The 16,618-nt window shown below is 40.3% G+C and overlaps 1 protein-coding gene across 15 annotated transcripts in view; it reads right to left on the bottom strand.

The window, feature by feature from the left end:
* The window catches only part of LOC131682080 (uncharacterized), a 75,820-nt gene that overhangs the window by 20,120 nt on the left and 39,082 nt on the right, over positions 1 to 16,618 (bottom strand). For all 15 annotated transcript variants that reach the window (XM_058963274.1, XM_058963284.1, XM_058963288.1 and 12 more), the window contains 5 exons: positions 9,821 to 10,020; positions 3,545 to 3,712; positions 1,647 to 2,068; positions 1,473 to 1,583; positions 1,260 to 1,412 (listed from right to left, as the gene is read on the bottom strand). In XM_058963274.1, coding sequence (XP_058819257.1) covers positions 1,260 to 1,412; positions 1,473 to 1,583; positions 1,647 to 2,068; positions 3,545 to 3,712; positions 9,821 to 10,020 — 1,054 coding nt within the window. The remainder of the gene's footprint in view (positions 1 to 1,259; positions 1,413 to 1,472; positions 1,584 to 1,646; positions 2,069 to 3,544; positions 3,713 to 9,820; positions 10,021 to 16,618) is intronic.

Below are 16,618 nucleotides of genomic sequence, written 5' to 3'. Positions count from 1 at the left end.
TGAAATTGCTCTTTACAAGATTAACTAATCTAGACGCCGCATGATTTAGGAGCTGATGTACATCAATCATAAAGCCTCTGAAATTGCGAAGAATAGATCGAACCTGATAACACTTCTTATTAACGGCAGACATGATGTCATATGACTGATAAATATTAAGGGTACTATTTTTCTGTACAAGTTGCCATTCTCAGCTGCGAAGATGGCTTAGCCGAACTTCGGACTGCGAATTTTCAACAGTGGCACACAAGGGAGAAGTTATATCGAGTTCGGTTTGAATTGGTTGACAGTCGAACCCATCAGCACCGGCGGTTAATGTGGGTATTGGATGCACCGACAGACGTCGGCTCTCACGGTAAAGAGAGACAAGTCTGTCTTTGCCAGAAGACATGCTGTGGACTTGAGTGATTCGTAGTTAAGCTGCCTAAGCTCGACCCCCATCACCAGAAGACAAAAGTTATGCCCGTAAGATATTAAGCCTGTTCTAATGACCCTGCCACTTCTAGTTTTCCGATCTGTATACTTCACACTCTTGCTGTCAATTGAGTACTATGGCTGTAAATTTTCATAAATTTCCCTACCCAGTCGTCTCTAGCTAATTGAATGTCGTTAAAAAGTATGTGCAGTTTCCAGAAAAAAAAATCGATTTTTTACATGCATATTAGAGTGGGACTATGAAAAAAATAAAATTTTGCTCCGAGCTACTTTTTGGGTACCATTTAGGCCCTAGAACAACTGTGCAAATTCTTAGCTCGATCGGTGAAACTATATTTTTGCGCCCACTGTTTAAAGTTTACATGGTTTTTCATATGGGGAAACTGACTTTCACAAAATAATTCCTTCGGGAATCGCCCATTGCCTCCTAAAAATAAGTCGACATATTGTTTTCGTGGGAAATTTATCAAGGAAACCAAGTATCGAAGACCGCAAAAATATAGTTTCACCGATCGAGCTAAAAATTTGCGCAGTTGTTCTAGAGCACGAAAGGTATCCAAAAAGTTGCTCGGAGCAGTAATCTATTTTTTGTCCCACCCTAATGCATATCTCTCCATGTATATATTATCAAATCGTGAATAATTTTTTAGCCATTTACAGAAGCTCTCCTTAAGAATATTAGATTATGTATTTATTCCGTTATTTCGATTGCCTGAGATAAAGCGGTTCATATGAGGGGGCCTAAAACACGCATTTAATCTAAACGCCTATTCACAAGCATTTAATCTAAACGTTGAAACATTTTTATTTAACTTCAGACTTACCTTCAACTCGCTTTGAATATTTCCCAATCTTCGAACCATTTCTGCATCCACGGATGAGGAGTTTTCCGTTACCTTCAATGGCGCGATAGAGTTTTGAATCCAAATGCATCGTTTGGACAACTCCTGGTTGATAAGCACGGTGTTGTTGATTTCCTGCAATATTTTCCAGACCTGTTGGAGTGATCATTGTCGAAAAATAATATGTTATGCTACCTGCTCGACAACTGTAGTCAAATAGGAGTCCCGCAGTTCTTTTGGGAAAATATCAATCAAGCTTTTCAACAGTGATGAAAGTTCCTTCTCCGATGCTTCCGAAGTGAGATTCTAAAACATGACACAACGTTTTCGTTTGAAAAACAACTTCAGAAATCTACAAATGTCACTTACCGAATTATTAGTCACATTCAATCGATAGCACGCTGGTTGCGACCGATCGTCCAAAGTGTACCATTTCTCTAGAATGGCGCGATCATCCGAGTTATTTTCCGCTGTTTGCAGTGCCATTGCAAAATCCTGACTCTCGATCGTTAGCGGTAACAATGGGTCACCAAGCGTCGAACTTAGAAACAGGACCGGTATAAGATATGAATCACCAGACTGGCGTGCGATTTCCGCCAGACAGTTTGCTGCCAAATCATGCCCACCTTGAGCTTCCAGCGGGCCGCTGAGCCACTTGTTCACGTCGAAGCTACTGCCTTTCACCTGCAGAACGTGCAGATCGGAAACGTGTAGCTCGAATCCTCGGCTCTGGCATCTTCGGTTCAACCCCTTGTAGACGTCTCGTAGAATGGTTTTTTCCATCTGGTATCCTGAGGATATGAAATGAAAAAGAATTTGATTAGCAAAGTATTGTCTCGATAAATCAACCGTTGTGATTATTTCTTACGTGTTATAGGCTTGGTAAATCTACAAGATGTTTTCCAAAAGTTACGAAATAGTTGTTTAAAAATATATTGACATTACCAATATAAATTGTAAATGTTCTTCAAATTACTCTCCACAAACACCAACACATTTTCTCTACTGACTCTCCTATACCCAGTACATCTAGAGATGGGCAAACCGATTCACTCACTAAACTGAATCGACTCTTTCAGTGATTCATTTCAGTTCTTTGGAAACTGATTGAGAAAAATGGGAAAAAAATATCTTTATTAGGCGTTAAAGCGAAATGAGTACAAAGGTGCGTTTTTCAGCGTAAAAAAACACTTTGTGCGATTTTTTAAGAAATTTGGGTGAAGCGAATGGATCAAAACTTTTGTACATTATATTGTATCATTTCAATAATATAAATATCGACAAGCGGCTCGGCTTCGAAACTTTTTGTAGAATGTCTCTGGAAAAACACGATTTGCGGTATCACTGTCATTCAAGAACTACTTAGTCGATTTATTTCAAACTTTGCATACACATTCTTTGTATAAGATACCTTACCCCTACGTTGAATTTTCGAGATAATTTTTCAATGTAGACAGTTTTGTACTCATTTGAAATAAAAATTGCTATTTTTCACAAAAAATTCTGCCATTTTTAAGATTGGTTTCTCTTGAAATTACAACTATTATTAAATTTAAATTAGTTATGAGTTGATATTTTATTCCGTGTACGACAAACAGAGCTCATGTGTTCATCGTGTTCGTTTATTTTAGATTGATTCGATTCTTTTTGGTTCTCGTTGAGTTTATAATAAATTGTCACTCCTTCAGTGAATCGCAGTTCTTTAAAAAAGAATCGCGGTTCATTCACTCTCTTTGAAGAGTCGATTCTTTTGATCGACTCGCGATTCACTCGCCCATCTCTAATACATCCCCTCGACGGTCTCAACGGAAGCCTGTAATCATAGCCACTGGAAGCGTCAATGCCGAGTGTGGCCTTGACCTTCGGAAACAAAAAAAACTGTCGACCCGGTCTATGCTGAAACAGTACGGTAGCCAGAGCTCGCGAAGGGCAAACACCCAGCGTTCCTGCATTGTCTATTTTATGACTACAAATTCGAGAGTTCTAAAGATATTCTCTGCCAATGTGCAGCGTTATGTAGCAATCCTTTGGAAGGTGTCTTTTGATACCTAGCGATGTATTAAGGATCCTCAGGCAAAATTATAATGTATGTTGTACCAAGCTGGGATGACACATGTGGACAAACAAGCAACATGCTCCCTACTAAAGTGGATTCGGATAATTTGAAACTTATATAACGATCAGGCACAACCACAGTGATAGTGGTCGCAGTGGCAGTGTTTCCCCTAACAGATGCTAAAAAGGTTAAAAATGGTAACTTAACCTACCATCATCGGCGGCCAATATATACAAGACAATTTTCTTGTACTTCTCCGTACGGCGGCTCGTAGTTGGCTTCCCATATAGCGGCGTTAAATTGTGCGGTAGATGCCGTTGCACTGCAGGGATATCGCATGGAGGCGACGCCGCCATAGGACTGTTGGAGTTCGAATCAGCTGAAAATGGAAAAATAGGTTAATATTAAATACGATATGATAATCCTTTCCGAAATATTTTCAAACTATGTCTCTTAGGGAAAATGTGATTTAATTTTGTGAATGATGTTACAACGGAGAAATTGAACATGAATGAAACTTGCGGTTCGGTCATCGCAATAAGTAGGGACATGAAAACGATTTGGCCCAAAAGGCACAATTCCGTTTAACGGGAGGGGAGAGTGTTAGACTATTTAACCAATTTTCATTCAATAATGCAGCATTTTAACAATATTTTGGCTGCAAAATATTGTAAATTGGGCGAGTGACCGTGAATCTTCAGTAGGCACCTCAAAAAAATTCCGTGTACACAAGGGTGTCCACCAAACTCAAAACCTCCTGAACCAATCGTTCTGAAATTTTGCATAGTTTTTCTTCACATCATTGCCCAAGAATTTTTTACAAACTTTGTAGTATTTTTGCAACCCGATATCTTTTTATCAAAAACCGGACTTCTAGCTTCAAAGTGCCACCCAAAATTCAAAAATCGTGCAAAAAATAAAAGTTATCTGGAGAATGATGTGATAAAGAATTGTGGTATATCAGAGATTTGTCCACTAGATTTTTAGTATTTTGCCATAAAAATTCTCTGTATCGCCACGATCTTTTTTCCAAATGTGTTTTTATCGAATTAATCTTACACCTCTCCCCTCTCCACACTTTATACAGATGAGTTGTATGACAAAATCAGCAGTAGGCGATTAATAACCAATTTTTTTGTTATCTTCCAGTTGCTTTATGATAAGTGCTAGTTATGAAATGTGTAGTACTATGATCGTCAATAGTTAGAAGAGCACATATTAATCTTCATTCGTTCTATAACTCTCGGACCGATCGACTTTCTTTCCAGTCCACGCTGTGTAACGTTAAAAAGAATAGTGCTAATCTACTGCCAAGGTTATCTTGCGCCTTCTCCGCCTCGTCGAGGTTTCGGTATTTTTTCCCTTCTTTTGTGTTTCTGCGATTTTACCGTTATCTGGCCATGTGAGCAGTGAAGCAGGGTTTTTTCTAGAAAGTCGTCTGGATACCGTTATAGACACAAGTTAAGTACGGCTATTGAAGATTTCTCGAGTTCGGACGGAACGATATTCGTCCGTGATAGACGCCCTGATAAGCATCGGATGGTGATAAGTAGCTTAAACCAAGCAAACGATATTGTTGACTACGAGCCTTTTACGAAGGAGTATACGGTATAAGTACCATCAAATAGGGTTGAATGTGCCGGGATAGTCCCCAATCCGAGTTGAATTGCGCGGATCTGCTGATACAGCTTTTAAAGGTAAGCTTTTTAAAACTCCCATGCTCCAACCAGTAAAAATACTGGAGTGCAAACGTTTCATTCAGCATCAGTCGCAGCTGACGGGAAGATATCACACGTCAACTCAGACTCTTTTCGGGTGTCCTTCGTCGGTACTGCTCTACCTAACTATCTCCTCTTTGACAAGGTTTGTCTACCTGTTCGCTTTCTTATGCCGCGGGCCATGAACGGCACAAAGTGCAAATAACTACGATATACAGTCTCCCCTTGGAACAATAACGTTCGTTGTGGGAAATGCAGGAATCATCCAGATGATTCCCAATCATCTGGATGATTCCTGTGGAAGGGATGTTTAACTCTCTACTGTGAGGGAAACCCACATGATCTCCCGACATGTCCCGCGTACAAATAGCGCGAGGAGAAACTTAAGCGTTCCTTTCAGGGACGTTCTAAGCGGTCTTTTACAGAATCGCTAAAGATTGTTACGCCATTGGAACCTACTAACATCTATACTAACTTGTCTACTGATAAACCCCATGAGGAAACATCTTCTGCTGTGCCTAGAAGCAATAGTTAAAGGAGGAACTTCTGGTAAGTATTGGTGCAAAACCAAAGCAGGTAGCTCCCAGTCTCAAAAACCTAAGCTCACAAAAGGAGTTCCCAGCACTTACTGGATCATCAAAAACCCAAATTATTCACACATCCTCACCCAGAGAAAGAAACCAGCGCTGTCTTAATAAATTTCTCTGATATAGTGAACCGTATTTTTGCAGTTGTAAATATTTCCGACCTTCTAAAAAGCAGTCCCCCAACCCATGGTGGGTCAAAGAGTGCCCAGCCTTATACGCGGAGAAGGCCGCCACGTATAACACTTTCCGGGGTGACGGGTTAGCCGCTAGTTATCAACAGTACGCGACATTAGACACGCGAATGAAGCGTTTGATGAAAACTAAGAAATGGAGTTACTGGTGACGGCATGTTGACGAACTAAAGAGAGAAACATCGATGGGCACTCTTTGGAGGACGGCCCGGCGTATGCGAAACCGAAACAGTGCTAACGAGAGCGAGGAATATTCAAACCGTTGGTTATTCGAATTCGCCAAGAAAGTTTGTCCGGATTCCGCCCTGGAATAGAAGATCTACCGCGCTGCGTCCACCTACGATAACGCGAACAAAGCACCTTTCTTGATGGTGGAGTTCTCACTTGCCCTCTTATCATTTAACAATAAAGCTCCAGGACTAGACAGAATCAAGTTCAACTTGTTGAATAATCTGCCAGAGGCCACCAAGAGACGCTAGTAGAATTTATTTAATAAGTTTCTTGAGAGTAACATTGTTCCTCATGATTGGAGGCAAGTGAAGGTCATCGCCATCCAAAAACCAAGAAAATCAGCCTCCGACCATAATTCGTATCGACGTATCGCAATGCTGTCCTGCATCCGGAAGTTGTTCGAGAAAATGATCCTATACCGCCTCGACAATTGGGTTGAAGCGAATGACTTTCTCTCAGATACACAATTCGGCTACGTAAAGACCTTGCGTTGCTCTCAACAGAAATTCCAATGGCCTTAGCTAGTAAAGAGCAGATGGCATCAGTGTTCTTAGATATCAAGGGGGATTTTGATTCAGTTCTATCGACATTCTTTCAGAGAAGCTCCACCAGCATGGTCTTTCAGCGACTTTAAACCACTTTTCACCAAACTTGTTGCCGGAAAAGCAATTTTTCGCATGGTGACTTTTCGACATCACGACTTAGCTACATGGGCCTTCCCCAGGGTCAATTACTGCACGCAAAGGCAGCTTTCAGATGACGGTGTAGATATCTTGGACAATTTGTCTGATTGGGCCCTCCAGTTGGGTATCGAGTTCTACACGGAAAAAACTGAGCTAGTCGTATTTTGAAGGAAGCGTGAACCGACACAACTACGCTTAGAATTATTGCTCAGGTTTCACCTTTCAAATATCTCGGGACATGATTCGACACACATTAGGTATCTATAACAGAAGTGCTATTAACAAGAGCGAATCCAATATTGTTGTTTGCGTATTGCTTTGGGTTGCATTCACTCGACTCATACGATGACTGTACTGACGGGCATCCTTCCGCTGAAAAATCGATTTTGGGACCTCTCATATCGACTGCTCAACCGATGCGATAGCTTGAACCCGTTAGTAATTGCAAATTACTAGAGGCTTGTTGAGCTCGATCCCGATTTTTGTCCTTCTACGTCGATTACATGGCACAAAATATCAATTCTTCTTCATATTCCAATCGTGTCAATCACCTTCATGCTTCTGGTTCAACTGTTTTCTTCGGCACATTCATGTAACATGAGATTCGTGGAATCCCGGATCATATACGTCCGCAAGTGATCCCAAACATATTTCAGCATTTCGAGAAGTCGACTGCAATAAGATGTTTTACACCGAAGGGTCAAGCCTCGACTGCTCCGCAGGCTTCGGTTTATTCAATCAAAACTTCACCGCCTCATTCAAACTCAATGATACTGCTTCAGTTTACGCCACAGAACTTGCTGCTATTCAGTAACCCTTGGGATTATTGATACTTTGCCCACCGATCATTACTTTACTGTCTCGGCTAGCTCAATAGAAGCTCTCCGTTCAATAAAATCTAGAAAGCACATTCCATATTTTATGGGTAAAATCTGGGAGCTCCTGTGTGCTTTGTCTGTAGGATCGTACAAGATTACTTTAGTTCGGGTTCCCTCTCATTGCTGCATCCCTGATAATGAAGAAACGGACATTTTAGCTACGTCAGGCGGAAGGTGATATCTGCGAAAGACCAATCTGCTTCAATTTGTCAATATCTCTCTTCTGCTAGAAAGTTGGCAAACAACTTGCTGCAATGCAGATTTAGGGCGGTGCCTATAATCTATCATTCCGAAAGTGTCAACGAAACCATGGTTCATGTCCAATCACTACACGCTGGACACTCATCTCCCACGTGTAAGGCTCGTAAATAGCGGTATCTGCGCTTGTGGCAACGGTTATCACGATATAGAACATATTGTCAGGGCATGCGCCGTGCACTGTTCTGCCAGATCTCAACCAATGTCCCGGTTCGAGATGTACAGGCAAGCCGCGATCTCCTCTATACGTCCCTCGTATACAACTTCCTAAAAACCGTCAATATACAGATTTAACTACCTCTATTATTTTACTTATCATTTTCAGAAGTGCTCTCTTCCGCGATGCGACTTCAAACGGACACGAAACATCTCTGTTGACTGACCCAACAAACACGGGGCCTACAGCACAAACATCACACGCGCAACGCGGTGTGTTGCCGATCGGCATATGATCCGTACTATTAAATCGTCCGGACCCAGTACATGATGCTTCCTGATGAAGACCGTCCGAGAATGTAATCCTTACCGTTGATCTCCCGATGCCGGAAACTGAAAGTTAATATCTTTCTCCACCCTGTCAGTTTTGTCCACCCTGTCTCCCCTGTCTATCCTGTCTCTGATACCCAGATATAAGGAAAACTTATTTGCCCCTGTCTTTTCTAGTTTTAGTTGTTCAATACATACTCTTGTAAAGAAATGCCCAACATTACTACTACTCATAAAAATAGCCCTCATTAACCCCCTCCCCCCTAATTGAAAAAAATCGAATCACTCCCTCTAGATATTCCTAGTTTTAATATGTCTGTAAAATGTTCCGCTTAGTTAATAATTAATTGCTCCAAAAATCTATCTGCTAAAAATCCTAAAGTGTATTACTATACAAATAAACACACTACTATGATATATGTTTAAATTTTTTGTTTGTTAAGGTACTAATGAGGCCTGAATACAAGTGCATAGTTATTTAACAGTTATGTGTCCAACAAAAAAACACCCTTAAGGGTTAATTAACAGGCCAACGAGGGTACCCGGGTACCCACAAATTGAAATGCTCATAGCTATGGCTTCCTTTAACCGATTTGGACACTTTTAGATGTTTTGGATTCAGAAACTCGTCCACTTTTTGATTCTGTACAATAGAACTGGAATAATGGATCTGGTTTTTGGTAATCCGGATTTTCCGGAGTAATGTTCCAGTACTAGGATATGATTTGTAAATATTAATAATGTACTAGCAATATGAATATCAAAACTCTTCAAATTGTCTCGGAAGTCTGTTAGTTATTGTTGTGGGACCCTATGGCAATTTGAAAAATGGAATTGGAATGAAATGGCCACTCACGGCCCCACGGGAACCTGCTCCGGAATGTCCGTTCCGGGGTCAAATCACCAATGGTTCCAAAACCACGAGATACAGCCTACTGAAGCAATTTCAAGAATTTTGATACCCATATTGCTAGTATTCCATTGAAGTTCGCAAATAGAACCCCTGCACAGGAACCTGCTTCCGGAAACCCGGATTCCCGGGAATTGAATGAAGTAACCCGATTCATTTTTACCAAGTCCAAAAGTGGATGAGTTCCTGAATCCTAAACGGCCAAAAGTATCGAAATCGGTTGGATATTACCTTAGTTATGGGCATTTCAGTTTTGTGGGTACCCGGGTACCCACGTCGGCCTGTTACGTAGTGAAAAAATTCAGGAGCCCCTCCTCACTCCCCCCCTTACTATATCAACAATATTATTTACCCAAAAGCTTGACTTAGTGAAGTTCTAAGATGTTTCAATTTCCAGCTATGGATAAAACATAGGAATTTCATTAATTGAAACTTAAAAAGGCACCCGGGTACCGCGTCGGACACACAACGGTTAATTGTGTTCGGGTTATCAATCAGTTTCGCTCAACCATGCTTACTTCTCCATTAATAGATCATATACTTACCCGACAATGTAATGGATTGCACATTTTGTAATGATTTCAGCTGCGCTTTACTGGCATCTGCAATATTTCCGTCATTGGTAGTGGAATTATTAGATATCGGACCAGTTCCAGACCCATCGGAGATCGGTTCAGGAGCCGCCAAGGGAGCTTCTTTAGAGCCATTACTCTTGTTCTTATCGACTGGCTGATACGAGGGAGATCTGCAATGAGACGGATGAGAAAATAATCAATAAAAAAGTGATATATACAGTTACTAGTTTAAATTGAGCAATTCCATTTAATGTGTGGAGACGGATCCAAGGAGAGGGTTTGTGGCCTACCCCTCCCTCCACCCATTGTTGAGAAATTTTAACTTAGTTTCAATTCTTATTTTGGTTCAAATTCAAAATCTTTTGAAACCAAATGTTTCACTGTTTTTCATAAGTGTGGTTATTACGTATTACGTATCGTAATTTCCCTTTTTTCTGGATCCGCCCCTGAATTTATGTATATTGATCCAAAATCCTTAGAAGATTTTTAGTACTGTTCTGTTGAGTTTTATTTGAAACAAGTTCCCGTCGAAACGTAGTGTACGATTGGTACACGGTTATACAGATGCGCCAGAATCTCTTTTTCATTCAATGCATTCAATCGAATAATTTAGATTGTTTATCTATGCAACAAATCCGATTGAATGCACAAAACAACATTATCTGAGCAGACTTTGTACTTAGACTTGCCAGAACGCTCATTTCACGTTCATCCTTGAATTGAGTAAAAAATCGGATTTATAACAAAAATACGGTTGCTTTTCTAAGAATATATAGACAGTAATAATACCGAAACGATCGTAATTACTCACAGCGTGATAATCAAACATTGTATGCAAACAGTTTCACCACTGATGTAGTTTGACATGAGCATGATAGATTACTTACCGGTAGCAGTGATAAAACCGGCAAAGGTAAATAGCAGCGTAACCTAACAGTTTTGTTACGAATGTAGCATATACCTAAATGAAACATCACCGGAGCTAGAGTCTGCTTCTGTTCCCGCCTATTGCTACCGATAGTAAAAAGTGCAATATAGTAGAAAGATAGTAAGTATGCCCTGACGTCAAACCGACAGAATAAACGTATACGTGCGTTTGGTCCATTAGTGTACTGGATAAGATAAATAAATAAATAGGGGAATGATATTAAATATGTAATTAATTTGCATTTTTAGCAATGCATGGGGAACGTCAAAGAACGCCAATTTATATAGGGGAGTGCGTTGAGTAGGGACATCTTCAGGGTTTTAGCATATAGCATGTATGACGGAATGTAAGTTAGAAATGGACGCCCTATGTATATTTTTATATACAGACATTTAAACCCGAAACTCGACTCGAACGCGCGGATTTGATAATTATTATTAAAACAAGGCTACGAATCGGGTTCGGGTGCATAACTTTCAAAATCCGAGAACGGGTCTGGTGCGGGTACAGACTTTTTAAATCTCTGGTGAATAAAAAAGCATAAATTTGAAATGAATCGATCTCAATTTTTTTGGCGGAAAAAGACTTATCGCCACTAACATCATATGCTTGCTTGCCAACCACAATATATCTAATTACTGGTCGCAGTGGTTCGTCGATTGCCTGATGCGCAATTCACATGGGTTCGATTCCCATCCGCACACCAATTTGTTTACTAACCCGAAAAAAGAGGCGAATGACCCCAAGGTTAAAGTTTCTACAATAGAAATACAATCAGTATTCTGAGCTCACCTAGGCGAACGTTCGAGTTATCAAGCCCAGCTGAATCTTTCTGCGTTACTTCTTTCGGAATCTTTAGAACAATTAACGGATTATCTTGGATCCGAAAAAAGACCATATTTGGTCCGACAGAGTTCAATATATAGAGGTACATTTTGATTTGCATTGATGGCCAATCAAAGATGCTATGAATAAATTGTCCACCATTACAATTCCGGAAATCTTGGATTCCGGACGTATTACAAAATTAAAGTCACATCGGTTCTTCAGTGATGACTGAGCTTATTTTCACAAACTAAATCTCATTGAAACAATTTAAATTGAAGGTACAATAAGCGGTTGAGTCAGTCTCTACGCATCGCTCGATCCAGGTACAAGTGTTATGTTTCCAGTCCGTGCGACAAAGAACAGTACTAATCCGCGTTCAAGGTTATCTTGCACATTCTCTGCTTTGGTTTTGGAGTTTTAACTTCTCTTGTGCGTGTATTAACCGTTAGGCTGCATTCCTCAGCCTTTTGTTAGTTAAGTGAGGATTGAACAATAACCAGTTATATAAGCTGGACTGGTGCGTCGTGGGAAATGAATACACAGATAAGTGATATCTACCTTTTTTGATACATTTACGGCTTTTTCCCGTCTGCGCGGGTACTGACCCCGTGCATTGACGGTGTTGATGGCTCCCTCCCCGGATGGCCAAATGGAGATCGAGTCGACTCCTAAGTCCCCGACCCAAACAATATCCAGAGATCTCGACCGGTCACTTTGTGGTCTTCTTTCGGTCCAAAACAAAATCGCTGGATCTGTTACAGATTTCGAAAGACCTGACGGAATGATTCTCGGTTGTGACCGAAATAAAAAAGGTCAGGCTGAGGGTCTTGTTGACTAACTCAAAGCAGGCAAACGATATTGCTTGCTGCGAGCACTTTACGAAGGACTATTACGTGTATATTCTAGCTGTAAAAGTACAGTCTGAAGGCGTTGTCACCGATGAGAGTTTGACATGCGAGGATCTGCTGCAGTACGGGGTTGGCCGTTTTAGAGACCGCTTACTTCATCCAGTGAAAATACTAGAGTGCATGCGTTTGCACTCAGTAGTAGTTGCGGGGGATGGTTCAAAAACGTACCCCCAATCAAACTCTTATCGGGTGACCTACGCTGGTACCGCTTTGCCGAATTACGTTCTCTTGCACAAGGTTCGTCTGCCTGTGCGTCAGTTTGTACAGCGGGTCATGTACGTGTAAGTGTAAACAATTGGGTAACACAGCCATTGTAGCAATAAGGCCCGCTGTGAAAAATGCAGTGAGAATAAATAAATAAAATAAATAAATAAAAAAAAAAGAATCATGTGGATGGTTCGTGCAGTAAGAATGCTGAGAAGTGTCCTTACTGTGCAGAGATTCTGCATGATATCTCGGTATGTCCCGCGTATAAACTATGCGGGGATAAACTAAACCGTTCCCTTGCGGGACGATCCGAACATTCTTTTGCAGAAATGCTAAAGAAAGCTACGCCACCATCCTCAGCAAACATCTATGCTTACTTGCCTCCTGACGAGGGCGAGGCTGATAACCCACAAGAGGGAACATCTACTAGGGCACCTAGAAGTTATAGGAAGAGGAGGAACATTTCCTCTCCTAAAGTTACTTGTAAAGGCCAGAAGATATCCCTTGGCGGGGCTCCGAAAGTCACATCTATTGGAAGTGTTGCAACCAAACCGAAGCAAGTAGCTCCTGGTCTCGGAGGATTGAGCTCAGAATAGGAATTGCCAGACTTTCCAGGAACATCAAAAATCCCAAGTGTTCCTTTGTTTCAGTTCGAGAATAATCACTGCACTGGAATTATCAAACTCTCGGACATAGTGGACTGGATAATAAAAACTTTCAATATAACTGATCCTATTAAAAGTCTTATGTTAGCTTTTCTCCCTACAGTAAGAACATTTTTAAAGCAGTTGACTGCTAAATGGCCCCTCCTTTCAGCGATTGTATCCTTCGGTGGCTAACTCATCGAACGAGGTCACGCATTTGATCACCTTTCTACAGTGGAATTGCAGAAGCACCATCCCGAAAATCGATTCCTTCAAAATTTTAATAAATAGTTTGAGTTGCGATGCATTTTCATTATGTGAAACTTAGTTAACTTCAGATATAGATCTCAACTTCCACGATTTTAATATTATTCGCCTGAATCGAAACACCCCCTACGGAGGAGTGCTTTTGAGGATCAAAAAGTGCTATTCCTTCTACAGAATTAACCTCCCCTTGATAACAGGTATTGAATTTATCTCTTGTCAAGTAACACCCAAAGGAAAAGATCTTTGAATAGCTTCCATATATATCCCCCCCCCCCCCCCCCCAACACCGCGATTGGGCATCGCCGGCTACATGACATCATAGAAAACCTGGCTAAACCGCGACTAGTTTTAGGAGACTTTAACTCTCACGGAACGGAATGGGGTTACCTTTATGATGATAACCGTTCCTCTTTAATTCACAATATTTGCGACAACTTCAATATAACAATTCTAAACACGGGTGAAATGGCACGGATTCCTCCCCCACCAGCGCGCCTAAGCGCATTAGGTTTATCCCTTTGCTCTAACTCGCTAAAGTGCGCGTAGAATGTAATCCCTGATTCCCACGGTACCGACCATCTGCCGATCGCAGTTTTAATCAGTAACGGTTCAAGACCATTGGAAACAATCAATATTTCGTATGACCTCACACGAAATATCGATTGGAAGCGCTATGCTGCCGCGATATCCGACAACATCGAATCTACTCAAGAACTCCCAAGTAACATTTTCAAGTCCTCTAAATTTTATTTAAGTTTTATAGAAGTTTTATAACAGCAGCACATGTACCTTATGGCTTTATTAGGGTGCTGAATATACCCGATAAGATTAAGTTTACCAGGTGTTTTGAAGCAGTTTTCAGTACTTTCTTCAGCCTAAAAATAAAGTTGATATTTTATCTGTGCTGCAAGGTTCTAAACAAATTTTAAGAGAGCCTTTGAGATCATAATAAAACCTCAATACAAGACAGCAATAAGAAGGTATTTATTAAGCAGTGCCAGTAGTGTACGATATAATTATTTTGCGTTAGAAAAAACTGCATGGTTTTATGCAAAACCTTTAGTGCTTTTAAATTGCTACATTGAGACATTAATAAATCTGGTGGTTTTAAAAAGATGGTTAAAATGAACCTGCTCAAAATTCCTAACATTGAATATTTTCCGCCGTCCGCTGCCCAATGAAAGTGAACAAGAGTATGTACCGACCCCTTACATTTCTAAAGTCAATCCGAAATCTACACATCATCTCATGGAAATAATGCAATCAAATTTCTACCAAAACTGAAAATGAAAGTGTCCGATAAATCGATTTTTCAGTGGGAGATTACTCTCTGAAAATATTATAAAACACGCTTAAAATATATAGTTTATTGCTGATCTTTGACCGTAGGCAATTTCACTTAATTTATAGCAAATTCTTAGGGATATTAAACAGTCGTTTATCAAACTACAACCGTAAGATTCTAGGTGAAATATACCTTGCTAGAGAGTACTGTTTTTTTTAAGTTTGTTACGATCTGTCAAACTATCGTTCACACACAATGGCTGTTACTCTGAGACAGTGCTGTCATAAAACTAGTTAGCTATCAGTCAGAGTTATAGGCTTTCTATTGAGCCTAATGGACTGTGGGTATGTTTTTAACGGGTAGTATTAAAGTGATATCATCTTTAGAAAGCACTTTTGCGGAGTTAAAGGTTTTAAATGCTTTATGTGTTCCATAATGCAATGAAATCGTAGAGACCATGTTTGAATTGCATTTTTTTTTCACAATTAAAATGCAGAAATTCCTAAAATTATTTTACTAAACATTGCTAGAAAAAATGTTTTAAGATGCTCAGAGCATTTTTTAACTGATCCATGTGTTTTGGGGTTCGGGGTGATATATAGTACTAACATACATTTTTTTATATATTTTATTTATATTAATATTTTCAATTAATTCAACGGCGCGTTATATTTTTTCGACCTATCCAATTGATATTCGCCATAAATATTGATCCGCATGTTAACAGGAGCATTGAATCCATAATTTTTCATTTTCGATTTTAGTTTTCCACTCGATAAATATTTATAACATTGGTACGTATTGAGTTTTGTCAAGTTATTTTATAAATTGAACCGGCAATTTTGCAGAGGAAAAAGAATAAAGATATAACTTATTTAACCTACTAGATATTCACATAAAACTGTTTTATGGCGGGTACAACACATTTTAGGTTGTTCCAGAGTTTTAAAAATGGTTTTATCCAGATCTCTAGGACATCGTACGGTATGGTGCATTAAAACCAATAGGCATTTATAAAAATAGACTGAAACTCGTTTATAGAATGGGCCCACCTGCACTAGTAATGGATTTAACAGACTCCTGAAGAGGTACTCTGAACATTCTAGTCTTGTTAATGGCTTTATTGTTAAAGCTTTAATAACTGCGTTAAGTTTATGATAAAACTAAAATTGTTACTTGGGCTTCCTCCGAAGGAAGAGTACAGCTTTTTGGCTGCCTTGATTCTCGACAGCGCGAATCAAGCTCAGACTAAGCCAGTACCCGGCGCGAACATACACGTTCACCCAATCCCTGGTGGGATAAAGAGTGCTCAGACGTGTACGCGGAGAAGTTTCCGCCGCTAGTTTTCGACAATACGCGACGTTGGACAATCTAATGAAGAGTTTGATAAAAGCCAAGAAACGCGATTATTGGCGCCAATTCGTCGACGGATTAGCGAAAGAAACATCGATGAGCACTCTTTGGGGAACAGCCCGACGTATGCGAAGCCGAAACAGTACTAATGAGAGCGTGGAATATTCAAACCGTTGGATATTCGATTTCGCCAAGAAGGTTTGTCCAGATTCCGCCCCGGCACAGAGGATCTACCGCGCCGCGTTCCCTCACAATAACACGAACGAAACACCTTTTCCGATGGTGGAGTTCTCACTTGCTGTCTTGTCGTGTAACAATAAAGCTCCAGGGCCGGACAGAATCAAATTC

The sequence above is a fragment of the Topomyia yanbarensis genome, chromosome 2 (genome assembly GCF_030247195.1).
Source record: "Topomyia yanbarensis strain Yona2022 chromosome 2, ASM3024719v1, whole genome shotgun sequence".
Lineage (NCBI taxonomy): Eukaryota > Metazoa > Arthropoda > Insecta > Diptera > Culicidae > Topomyia > Topomyia yanbarensis.
This window is presented reverse-complemented; position numbering and strand designations above follow the sequence as displayed.